The sequence below is a fragment of the Colossoma macropomum genome, unplaced genomic scaffold, assembly GCF_904425465.1.
Source record: "Colossoma macropomum unplaced genomic scaffold, Colossoma_macropomum, whole genome shotgun sequence".
Lineage (NCBI taxonomy): Eukaryota > Metazoa > Chordata > Actinopteri > Characiformes > Serrasalmidae > Colossoma > Colossoma macropomum.
Window position 1 is genome coordinate 4,730,682 of NW_023494810.1, and position 13,076 is coordinate 4,743,757.

At 41.1% G+C, this 13,076-nt stretch overlaps 1 protein-coding gene across 1 annotated transcript in view; it reads left to right on the forward strand.

Annotated features, from left to right (window-relative positions):
- epha8 (eph receptor A8) overlaps nucleotides 1-13,076 on the forward strand; it is a 158,256-nt gene that overhangs the window by 76,167 nt on the left and 69,013 nt on the right. The window contains exon 3 of the mRNA XM_036559745.1: nucleotides 11,944-12,607. Within this exon, the coding sequence (XP_036415638.1) occupies nucleotides 11,944-12,607 (664 nt within the window). The remainder of the gene's footprint in view (nucleotides 1-11,943; nucleotides 12,608-13,076) is intronic.

Consider the following 13,076-nt stretch of genomic DNA (forward strand, 5'->3'; position numbering starts at 1 on the left):
CATTTTATTTGAGTCCTTATGTGGAAAATCCAGACCAAATGTAGGCAGATAAACAGGATCCATAGAGGAAAACACACCAAAACATGGTAACAAAGGAAATTACTAAGAACATGAACTGCCTGGGTAAACTATGAAACACAAAGTCTAGACTAACACAAAGAAAACACGAGCAGGGAAAGAACACTAAGGCTACGTTCACATTACAAGCCTCATTGCTCAAATCAGATTTTTTGCTCAAATCCGATCTCTCTGACACGATGGGTCACACTCGTTTAGGTAGCTAATTCAAATCGGTCATTAATGTGAACGAACCAGCGTCCCCCGCATGAGCTCATCCTACTCAGTAACGTCACGTGAATGAATCACGTTCATCATCAGCACAAACTAACGAGCAGAACGAGCTTCGCTGAGAAGATAATTAACTCTGATCAGCTCTCAGCTTCATTATTAGAGCGAGACGAAGGAGAAAAAGTGTGAGAAATGTGTGAAAAAGGTGAGATATGTTGCTTTTTACAGGCTTTAACTTCTGTTCGGCGCTGCTGCCATGGTAACGCTGAATGATGGCGCATGCGCAGTGGAAAAAAAAGCACATGAATTCCAATCTGAGCTTCACATTAAAGTCGCATGGCCATGAATCAGATACGTATCCAATCTAGGACCATGTATGAAAGTGGCCCAGGTCAGATTTGAAAAGATCAGATTTGTCTCCAAACAGCCCTGAAAACATCAGATCTGAGTCACATTAGGGCAAAAACCATGTTTGTGCCACTTCAACCTGGTAATGTGAACATAGCCCAAGATCACAAACCTATAATGCTGGCAAGGGAACGATGGAAACACAGGACCATATACATTAACACAGAAGACAAGGAACACCCGAAACTCATGAGAGGGCAGGGCTAGGAAACAAGGAATAGGTGTAGGCTGAAGTCAGGGCAGGGCAGGGGAGGAGCTAACGCAGCAAAAGCACATGGCACAGGAAAACAAAGGCATATGGTAGATATAAACAAAAACACATAACACAGGGAAACAAGAAAACAAAGGCAAAAACAGAGAAAGACAGAGAGTGACAGGATGTTACGACTGCATATCATGATGCTGTTTTTGTTTAGTTAGTGTAGCGCTGGCCACATCACCCACCCATATGTCAAAGCAATAAAACAAAAATATGCAGGCGCCACAAAAGCTTAGCCATAATTAAGACATCTGTCTTCACTGATAAGCAATCCAAGGCAAACATGTCTGTCTACATCTCTCTAGATGACAGCTCTCATCAATAAGCTCCTGGGATGCAGATTGTCTCTGATAGTGTTTGCTTGTCTAAAATGACTACTTTCATATTTACAGTTGTTTTGCGTTTCCCACACTTTGAGAAGAAAGGCACAGAGGGGCATTAAAACAGAATCTGTTGTGGATTTACTGAAATTTGACAGGTGTCTTGGAAGAAAGGAGGACAAAAACAACCCACAAAGGCTTTGAATGATTCTCCCTGATGTACTGAATCCAGCTTTTATGTGGCATTACCACATCACATAAATTTATGTCCTCAAGATGGAGAAAACCCCAACTGGTAAACGCATTCATTTCTTTATCTCTCTGTGTCTGCTATCTTTTTCTTGTATAATGTTTAGTGTCTCTGAATGTAAGGTCATTGGATGCTGTACCAATTACCCAGTAGGTGTGGAACAATCTTTAGAAATCTTTTGTTGGAACGGTACATGTGTTCAACAAAAGCTCAAACAACCGAGTTGGAGGAAAAGAGGGAAAAGAAGTGCACAAAAAACAAAAGCAGGGACGAACTGTGAGGGTATGCGGATATGGAAATTATGGAGATTGGCCTCATTTGCATACAAAGGTGGTTAAAGCGCTGAAGAATCTCAGAACACCATGTTCTAAAATTACTGACGGGCCCAGTCCCGCCACAAATCTGATATATTTTGTGAAGGATGACCATGACGTAGCGAAATAAACTAAGAAGAGATTCAGGTAAACTGTGGCTTATAAGAACCGGAAAACTTTCTTTAACGCTTGCAAAGAAAGTTCGTTTCTTAAAGACTCCGTTTCTTGTAGACTTTCGTTAACATTGCCTGGGACGTTTTGATTCATATGGGCTCGTATGGTAGTCATCTGTAGTCCAAGGGCATTTCGGTACTTTGAAGGAGGTTCCAGAACGCAGCAGAAACGTGTGTGCGTTGAAGACACAGTGTGCGCGAGTCCAAGGTATTAATTACCACAATGAGCTTTTTTGTGCTTCTCCCTCGGGAAGGACGAGCCGAGACAAGTTAGCCAATCAGCTGTTTCGGAAGCCCCACATCTGAGCAAAGGCTGGGTTCGGCGGAGCTGAGCTGGAGGCTTTTCCAGGGTCACCGCTCTCCCTTTCAATTAGGCCGGCTCGAGCAATAATGCATGCAGAGGGCGTCCTGAGGGAAACCTTTGGGAGTCGCGTCCCCAGATAACGCTAACACCACTCGCACCACTCGCAACTCTCAAACACGATTTAAGAATTATTTCATTTTTATTGCTGTTAACAAACTCCTTTGCCCAAAGGAAGCCTGTTCGAATACAGTCCTGTGCAAAAGTCAGAGACCTTTTGCACAGGACTGTATCTAGTGTGTACAACCAGCCATTATTACAACTTCCGTTATTCTTAGGAAAAAAGTTCTGTTGGCTTTCTCATGCCCATAATACTTGCCTACAATTTGATGTGGCGTGATGTCCAATGGGGAACCTGCAAGGCCTTCTAGGCTGTTAGGGAAGTCCTAATAATTTCTGTAAAATAAGAAAATACATGTCTGCATTTATTTGTTTTTTTTTTTTTTGGTTTCGTTTTATTTAATATGATCATCATGCTTGTTGTATTTAAACTCTCTAAAATTTCAAGTCATATTCGTATTTCATTGTTAAGTCTTGGTTGGAAACAAAAGGGTTCAATTCTTGAAACGCCCAACAGAAAATTGTCCAGTCTGGATTTTTTCTCTGTGGTATCTAGGTAGATACAGCTATAGGGGGCTCTTCCATTAGATCAATCACCAACATAATTAGCAACTGACAATGGAACACTCAGAAAAAAAGGTAGTTAACTATCACTGGGGCTGTACCCTTCTCGTCACTGGGGTGATACCCTTGAGGGTACATCTCGGTACCTTTATTCAGGGAACATAACTACCATAATGCATTGAAATTATATTTTCTAAGCTGTACTGACTCCACACACCCCGTCTCGTCTCCAGGCTTTTTATTTTATTGTTCTGTTTTAAAACATTTGGTTATGAAAAGATACAAATACAAACTTTTCACCTGGAAAAACTTATTTAAGGTTCACAATCAGACCTTAAAACCACTGTTGTACCTTTAAGAAAACATTTACATTGTTTATACCTTGACAAACCAATCATATGTACCAGAATCAACCAATCATATTTTGATTTACTATGAGTGGAGCCAATGTCATGAGAAAGAAAACATCAGTCTAGATCTTCTGGAAGTCCAACAGGTGTTACTAAGTGTGAATATGAGTGGTAGTCTATGTCAGCGATGAAGCTCTATGCCAGGACTTTTTAATGAAAGAGTCACTGTAAAACTGCTACAAAGTAAAATGTATGTTAATATGTCTTGTACAAGCTTCAAATGTCTGTCTTTAATCTAGAATTGATAAAAACTGTTCATGTTAATACTACTAGAGTCCCACTGAGGAAGTTAACATTATTGTGAAGTTTTTTGTTTTGACATTTATGGCCTGAACTGAATCACTAATAGTCACAGTTCACCACTGGTAATGTTGATGTATTTTTGTTTCAGGCCTGAGACAAACATTCTGCCCATTTTAGTCTTTTCTCTGCTCTAAAATACTGACTTCAACTGAGGAAAGCCTTGATAATTCGCCAGTTTTGCATCAAAAGTTTTGACCAAAACACCAAAAAGCACAAACCAGGGTTGGGAATCAGTCATGTATTCCAGGCATTGACTGGCCACTGTCTGATGTCCTGACCACTGGCGTGCCACTATAACACACATGCCTCATTTCACGGTCATCCCAAGCCTCTGGCGGCGGCTGCCCGTGGCCGGCTTTGCCCTGCGCTATCGGAGCTGTTTGTCATGCCAGTGCTGTGAAGTCTGTGTAGAAGCACGGGCAGGTGGGGGATTAGACTCACAGAGCGCAGCGTTACGGGTGAAGCCCGAGGCTTCCTCTGCTTCCCTCTGCCAGAACGCTAAACCCACCGCCTCTAGTTCCGCATGCGACGTGCAGCCTAGCGCTGAGGGAAAGCTCCCAGGTGTGGCTAGGGCTGGGGGCTAAGTGGTGTTCTCTCCCTCTATCCATACTCCCTCTGATTGATACACACACATTGTCTATACATCACATTACAATAACATTCATTATTTGTTTGTACAATCTTGTCCAATCCGAGGGATCTGAACTGAATTCCCCAAGTGCTGAGCTGACAGGGCTTATTTCATATATACTTGCTTAGTTACATAATTAGCTACACTGTTTATTATGTGTTGAATTTCAGTACTTTCTATTACAGCTAGTTCCAGCCTTGCAATGTGATTGGCTGAGAGCCATCTCTATCAGTGGCACTCTCACTGTATTTTTAAATCTCTTTAAAAGGCTCAAATCATGTAAAACCCAAGTTTACTTGTTTGTTTAACCATTTAAAATCCCAGGCTTATTATTCAGTGACTACAGGATCTTCATTGCAAACTGGTTGTGCTATTCTTGCGTTATTCTTGCACTTTTGCACATTTTGAGAACCGAATCAGGGAGTGACTGCGCTGCACGGTGCCTTCAATTAGCTGTGCTTTGTGAATGATTCACCTGCAAGATGTGACAGAAGCCGAGAGACGAGAGACACACAGACCTTTAATTCTGTGTTTTCACTCCAGGCTTGGAGCCGCTGCACTGTATAGTTTAGTGTTTCTCTCTGCTGTTCACCTCGTTCAGCTCAAGAAGGGATTAATTAGCTGATAATATCAGGTATTTTAACCAGGAAACCACAGTTATGCAGTGCAGGGGTTTCAGGACTGGAGCTGAACTCTGAACTAACTGCACTAGCAAACTTACAAACTCACGTCTGTGGAAACACAACATCGTATTCTGACCCACGACATTCAGTCTATATTTAACGTTTATGTTTCTCCATTCAAACCTCATTTAAATCTCCAGAAACAGAGAATAAAGTTATACCGGCTGTCTGCAGCTCCGTTAGGGGGACGACTGTTCATCTCTCGGCTGTTAACATCAGCTAAAGTTACCTAAACGCTAGAATTGTTCACATCTGTGTTAATTAGCTGATGTCGTTACCCTCCTATGATGACAGAGTTTCTCTCCTCTTTATGAACACCATGGGGTCCTTTACCCACCCTGACGTGAAGAGCTGGTGGGCTTTTAAATGCTTTGAGAGACTCTCCAGAACAGGGAGAGGGGCTGAGTATGAGATCAATATAAATGTCAGGAAAACACAAATTTGGTAGCTTTTCCGCCAGTTTAAGTGGGACCAGGAGTTCAGGGGGAAACTGTATAAGGATCTCAGTCACATGACTGAAACCCTAGGATAGAAGTGTGTAATAAACTTTGGACCAATGGGCAGGTCCAAGTTTCAGGACGTACCATTCACTCCCCAGTCCATACTATAATGCAAAAACAGCTTGTTTTGAAATCACTGTTTCTGTGATGTGAAGAAAAAAAACATATAAAAAACATATTTACACACACATGTTCAGCTACTTTGTTTGATGTGTCCGTCTCCTTTTCTCAGTGAGGTTCTTTTTGACAGCTACACATCCTTTCAGACTCATAGCGCTGAGTCGTCTTCTCACAGTGGAAGGACGGACAGAAACACCTGCAGATGTTTTCAGCAGCTTGATTTTCTCCTCTGTCTCAAAGATATGAGCGTTAAGCACTGCTTATCTGAAGGGGACAGTTTTGGTGATCTGCCAGGTCTTGCCCAGTTGTTAGGAGTCTAATTTTTTCCAAATTTTCCGTTGATCATCCTCTTCCTTATGCAAGTGGAGTATCTTATATCGAATCTCCTCAGCAATATCTCCTCAATATCTTGTTCTTCATGGACATTTTGACTGGAAAAGCTGCAACAGACTCTGATGGAGGTGGTGATGACACAGGTCCAACCCCAGCGAGCAAGCCAAGGTCACCAGCTCAGCCATCCCTTTAAAACCATACATGTTTTCAATATCAAGAAATGTCAGAAATATGGCAAAAGTGTAAGAGATGTGCATAACAATCCCATTTAAATAATGTCCTCAAAATCAAATCATTATAAAATATCTCCTATTCATAAATCTGGCATCAACTGAAGGTTCTGAATCTGCAATTCCGACAGAAATTCTCTACTTGTTTCAAAAAGCTATGAGTGAGAAGCAACTAAAGGAAATGTAAGAAGAGGCGCTTCAAGATGCAAACACCATTGGGAGCCTACAGGGGTTAATCATCTCACAGTATTCAGTGCTCATTTCTGCCAATGAGGTATTGCCAGGGTAAGATGGGAGGAGGGGGTTCAGAGTTCTGAGAGATGAAAGCCAGTTTGTGGGCCCATTAAGATGGAAGCCCACCCACTCTCCTGTTCACCCCATGGGGACCTTCCCCCACACAGTCAAGCTGAAGGTCCTTCGGAGTGCAGCTTGCGTTCAACTGGCTGCCTTTATTATTTGATGAGCTGGCAGAGAGAGCTGAGCTAATTGCCCGCGTTCTGCCCGGTCCAGATGTCAGCCCTGTCAGATCTTCTTTCTGGACACCTCCATCCACACTCCTTTTGAACAGGTTTCCTCAGGAGTGGCGTATGGGTGCTTCTGTCTTCTGACATTGAGAGCTTTTTGGCACCCAAGGCCAAAAGGAATGGAGCTGAGATTTGCTTGCTGTTGTAAAGTGGGTGACACTTTTCTTGACCCCTGCTTCCCAACACTGACATAACCATGCCATAACACACAATGGCAGATGCCATATGCTGTCATGAGGTACCATTACCTGTAGGTATTATGACAGATGCCATAATGTTTATAATTATGACCACTTATTGTGCACTCTAGATCTAGATTACCTTATAAAAAGAGCCACGCGTTTAAGTGCACTTTTACAAAGTGTATTCAATATGAGGTGTATTTCTAATATTTACATTTTAAACATACTTTAATATATAGGTCATTTTACAGAAACGTCCACTTTTTATCTATCCATAGGAGTCACTGGTGCTACTGATCGTCATTGGTGTTACGCATAAGAAAGGTAACACCAGAGACAGTACAAAAATGGCTGCTACAGAGCATCAAACCTCATGTTGTCAATCATGGAATATCCACTAAAATATGTAATTTAATCCATTTGTATTCTATTTTTTCACAACTACCTCAGAATAAAGTCGGTCACACCAGTGACGTCAGCTAAAAGCTTCATATGAAATCATGAGCTAAATGAGAATCTCTGATAACTGAAAGACACAGTGGACTCACCATGTGCTTTTCTTCATAGATCCTCAGAAAACAGGTAAAAGGAAGTCAAGTGATGTCATCAGTGTGACTTTTATTTCAAAATAAGAGATTTTTTGTTATGTAGTAACACCAGTGACACGACTCCTGGGGACAACTTTCATTATATATTTAATAATATTTATTTGGCTTTTGATTTCTTTATGTCATTTAAATCATATATTTCATAGTTATGTTAAATTATTTCAGTTAAAATTGCAGAAAAACAGATTTTTACCTCAAAATATGGCCTCAGCCTTCACACACGACTGTGAGGACGAGCTCTTCTGTGGAGGATTTCTATATGATTGATTTAAAAACCAGTATTGCTAAATTGAGGCTCAAGAAGGTGTAACTGTTAAAATAACAATATAAAATATAAATAAATTGTAACCCTGACATGTTTTTCAAGTGTAATATATCTGTAAAGGCTAGGGACACAAAAATGGACATTTCTGTAGAATGACCCACATACTAAATGTATTATTTTGGATCACCTTAAGTATATTTCAATTTTAATTAAGTTGTAATTAGATATTTTTTAAATTCAATTCCTTGCGCTTTTGATGGCTTTTTTAAACCACTTAAGTAGACTGAAGTATGGAATTTGTGGACTCTTATTTATATGTTAGAATATATTATGAATATACTACTGGATACTGATACACATCAGTGCTGCATAATTGAAATGTACAGAAATGCATTTTAATTTAGACTTTGATTTCACTAATACACTCAACAAACATGAGTACTTTTATAAATCCTAAAATATACACTTATTAGGAAAAACTAGACAACTTTTATATATATCTACCTAAAAAATTACTTCATGTGGTAACAAGTAAATTAGCTAGTTTTATTAAACTCAAAAAATTACTTTGATTGAAAGAATCATGGGCAGCACGGTGGCGCTGTGGGTAGCGCTGTCACCTCACAGCAAGACTGGCCTGGGTTCAATTCCCGGCCGGGCAACTGGGGTCATTTCTGTGTGGAGTTTGCTTGTTCTCCCCGTGTCTGCGTCGGTTTCCTCCCACAGTCCAAAAACATGCAGTCAGGCCAATTGGACATGCTAAAATTGCCCCTAGGTGTGATTGTATGTCTGTCTGCCCTGCGATAGACTGGCGACCTGTCCAGGGTGTATCCTGCCTTCTGCCCAATGACAGCTGGGATAGGCTCCAGCACCCCACCGTGACCCAGAAGGATAAGCGGTTTAGATGATGTATGTATGAAAGAATCCTTCATTCAAAGTATGGATTTAGGCTACATAAAACTAGTTTATTTACTTGTTACCACATGAAGTAAGTTTTTAGGTAGATCTGATGAGCCACTTTTTACAGTGTAGAGATCTAGTCCTAAAGTTTTCCCATGTTTTTTCTCTGTTTCTCAAAGGGTGTAGTGTGGTGGGATGATTTGATGAGATCAGTGGCCCCACTGTGCATTTGAAGAATGCATCCTTTTATACTACAGGACATGTTTAATTTTGGCTCTTCTCAGATTTAAGCAAATGCAAATCCAGTTACAAGTGTTAATGCGATATTTCACCGTATGCGAATCTTATTACTTGTGCAAGAAAAAAGCAGCGTAATAATTTGCACCAAACTTCTCCATGATTAACCCTCAGAGGCAGAGAGTTTATATAGCTGTTTTTCTGTACATTGAAGTTACATTATGTATTAAATGTAATAACATAATTACACAAAAAAGTGTTGAAAATAATATACATCCAATTACACTATGCATTGACAGTTTTGAAAAATGGCAACAATGTAATTTTCAATTAATAAAGTATCTATTCTTGTACACATGAAAAGAAAGGTGGTTTGAGCTGCAAGTAATTAGTATGAAATTAGATCATACTTGTGTCATTGCTTGTGATAACTGTGTCTTTTAGGGGTTAATGAATGTTGCATTAAGGCTGAGCTATGTTTCTGCATCAGGAAACACGTGTGGGCATTGTGCGCAGATGTTTGCAAAGATTTCTGCAAACATACCTGCACATAACATGACAATGGGTGCTAGGGGTCAGTGTCCAAACCAGAGTGCACAGAAAACAAAGTCTAATGTTCTACTTTCTCGTGGTTGCACCACTTCCACCAACTATTCCTTAAACTGTTCTATTCAAATTTTGCACTAGTTGTCGTTGAGTATTGTTCGGATCTTGTCCCACCATCAATGTTGGTTTGATGCACAGCTCTATATTGTTTTAACCTGTTAAAATCCCAGTATTACTACATACTAAGCCTTATTATACAGTAACTACAGGGACTTCAGTGCAAACTGACTGAGCTATTCTTAAGTTATATAAATGGCTATTTAAGGGGTTAACTTAAAAAAGTTACTGTTTGGGCTTCTTTGAAAAATAAAAAGTTAGTTAATTGAGTTTTGCATGGTAAATTACTGGAGTAAGAACCTGTGTTTTTTGCCCTATCAACTTATTATTTGTAGTTCAAATAATTTAACATTTAGGCCCAATCCCATTTCTTCTTTTTACACCTACCCATTGTTTTGGAGTGTCACCCTAACCCCTTGGAACTGGGTTACAAGGTGTAGTGGTTGAAATCTTGTCCTACGAAATGGGACAACCCTAAATTTAGAAAAAAGAGCGTTACTTCATTAACAGCTACTAGTGCTGCTCTGTAGGTGACCCGGCCCAACTTCAGTGATAGCAGAGGAGGGTAAAGTTCAGCTCCTCACTGCTGGGCTTTAGTTACATTTAGGGCACCATATGACTTCAAAGACAAGTATTTATTATCATCGATCGCTAATTCTTTGGTGATACGAAGCTGAAGTCAGATATTCACCAGCTTCTTATTCGAATTTTCCTGTTCCACCTTAAACGGTGCAGCAGTTACATTCTGGCACTTTAGGAGTCAGAACTGCTGGACTATTTAAGGCGGAGAAAATACTCACATTTCTGGGTTTCTCTGGTCTCTTGTTCAGCCATCTTGCCGGTTTTCCTTTTTTTTTTTCAGAACACTCTGTTTGGAGTGAGTCTCTGAAAAATCTCCGTTTGGAGGGCCATGTAGCCCCAACACTTCACCCTACTCCTCTATCTCAACAAAAATTTGGACACCCTAGAAGTGAACGCGCAAAACAGAGGGCTAAGTGGTAGGGGCGAGGGGTGAAATGGGATTGGGCCTTTAAAGCAGACTGTAAACTATTTTTCAAGTTAAAACCCCCAATTTCTTTACAGTGTGCAGATTTACACAGCATGTAGTTGACATTTCAGGCTGATTTATACTTTTGCAGATATGTACATAAATGTGACTCCGTTGAGATGCAGAAGGGGTTCATAGGGAAGTGTAGCTTGCAGAGGCTCACAAGCCACCATGTACAAACTCCAAAATCTCAACATGTCTTGTGAATCTGCGAAGTTATGCATCAAGTCGATGTTGATTGTTAGTCCAGGGGTGTTGGGGGTGGGATGACACCCAAATGATACTCAACCCAAACCAGAATCAGCACGAAATTTAAGGGCTTATTTACACCTTTGGATCGTGTTCAGATCTCACCTGAATTAATGAAAAGCCAGGATGCATCCTGACTGGATGACAATCGGATTGCTTAAATCATATTTGGAGGTGGTCAGAGATGAACCTTGAAGTGAAAATGGGATGCGATGTAATATCTGTTCAATACAGTTGCATAAGCGGCTGCCAAGTACTGACTATACAGTGAGAGAATAAACAAGAAAATGCAAAAAGGAGGATACATGAGGCTGAACTTATCCCAAAACTGAGCACCTTCTTGCAATCTGGGCTCTGGGCCAAGCTTATCAACTCGTATAGTACTGGGGGGAAAAAGTAGAATAAATAAATAAATAAATAAACTAACATGGAAATGACATGTGTTGATGTGCCCTTTGTGCTGGTAAAGTACAACAGAATCTCATCTGACTTTACTGCCGACCCATTTTAGTGAAAAGTGTAAATGGAATCTAGAGCAATTTTACCCAAATACAGTCCAAACATGAAACACAAGTTTGTGCTTTGTCTTCAATAGAGCAGCTCATAGATCAAATGGCACAAGAAATGCGACGTAACATGCATTTATATAGAGAGAGCAGAAAAACGCATGACTTTCCACTTCATTTCCGTTTTACATTGTGGTTTGAACACTGCCCCCTAGTGCTCAAGTTCATGTTAAGTGCAAGTATGTTGGCAGACAGCCCTGCAAACGCCAGTGCACAATGCCTGCACATGTTCACAGGTTCACAAAGTATAATTCAGCCTTTTGGAAGAAGGCACACTATGGCCTCTGAGGGCCTCTGCAAACTATACTTACCCATGAACCCCTTCTCAGCATCTCCAGGCATATACATTTACATCTTCACTGAAGTCTAAATCAGCTTTTACAGTAAAGAAAATGTGCAGCACATTACGTAATGCCTGTAAAACCCTGTGAATGGTAAAATGTACACAGCATTTGCAGTAGAGATCATTTCCTTGTGTCTTCTTCTTTCCCCAGTGGGACGCCATTAATGAAATGGACGAGTACTTCAGCCCCATCCATACTTACCAAGTGTGCAACGTCATGAGCCCCAACCAGAACAACTGGCTGCGGACGAACTGGATCCAGCGCAACGGCGCCCACCGCATCTACATCGAGATCAAGTTCACGCTGCGGGATTGCAACAGCATGCCTGGAGTGCTGGGAACGTGCAAGGAAACGTTCAACCTCTACTACTACGAAATGGACCGTGACATGGGCGCCACCATGTGGGAGAGCCAGTTCTCCAAGATCGACACGATTGCGGCTGACGAGAGCTTCACCAACGTGGACCTGGGGGTGCGGAGACTCAAACTCAACACAGAAGTGCGGGGCGTGGGGCCGCTCAGCAAACGAGGCTTCTACTTGGCCTTCCAGGACATCGGAGCCTGCATCGCCATCGTTTCCGTGCGGGTTTATTACAAGAAGTGCACAGGCATGGGTCGGAACTTGGCCGTGTTCACGGACGTGGTCACGGGGGCTGACTCGTCGTCGCTGGTGGAGGTCAGGGGTCAGTGTGTGGACCATGCTGAGGAGAGGGACACACCCAAGATGTACTGCAGCGCTGAGGGGGAATGGCTCGTTCCTATTGGGCGATGCGTGTGCAGCGCTGGCTTTGAAGAACACAGGGAGTCTTGCATTGGTGAGTGACATTGTGACACGTTCTAGCATTTTGAGCAACACTGTGTAGATCATTCCCACATATATTCTGCAAGTAAAGGACCTAAATCTATACACTTAAAAACAATGGTTCTTCAAGAGTTCTTTAGTGAAGAAAATAGTGTAGAACCATGAACACTCAAAAAACCCTTTGCATGATTAAAGTGTTCTTTGCATCATGAAAAGGTTCTTCAGATTGATGGAGAATGTGCTGTACATGGTTCTATATAGAACTTTTTTAAAAAGAGTTCTATATAGTCCCAGAAAGGTTCTGCTATTGTTATAAGCTCAATATCATAACAATAAAAGAACCCTTTATGTTGCTATTTAGAACACATTTCATGTTGGCCTGAATATGTGTACAGCATTCTGGTGATATTGGCATGGCTCATAAAATCGGACCAAATATTAGAAAACAAGATTTACCAAAAACAGTGAAAATGGTTCTATAT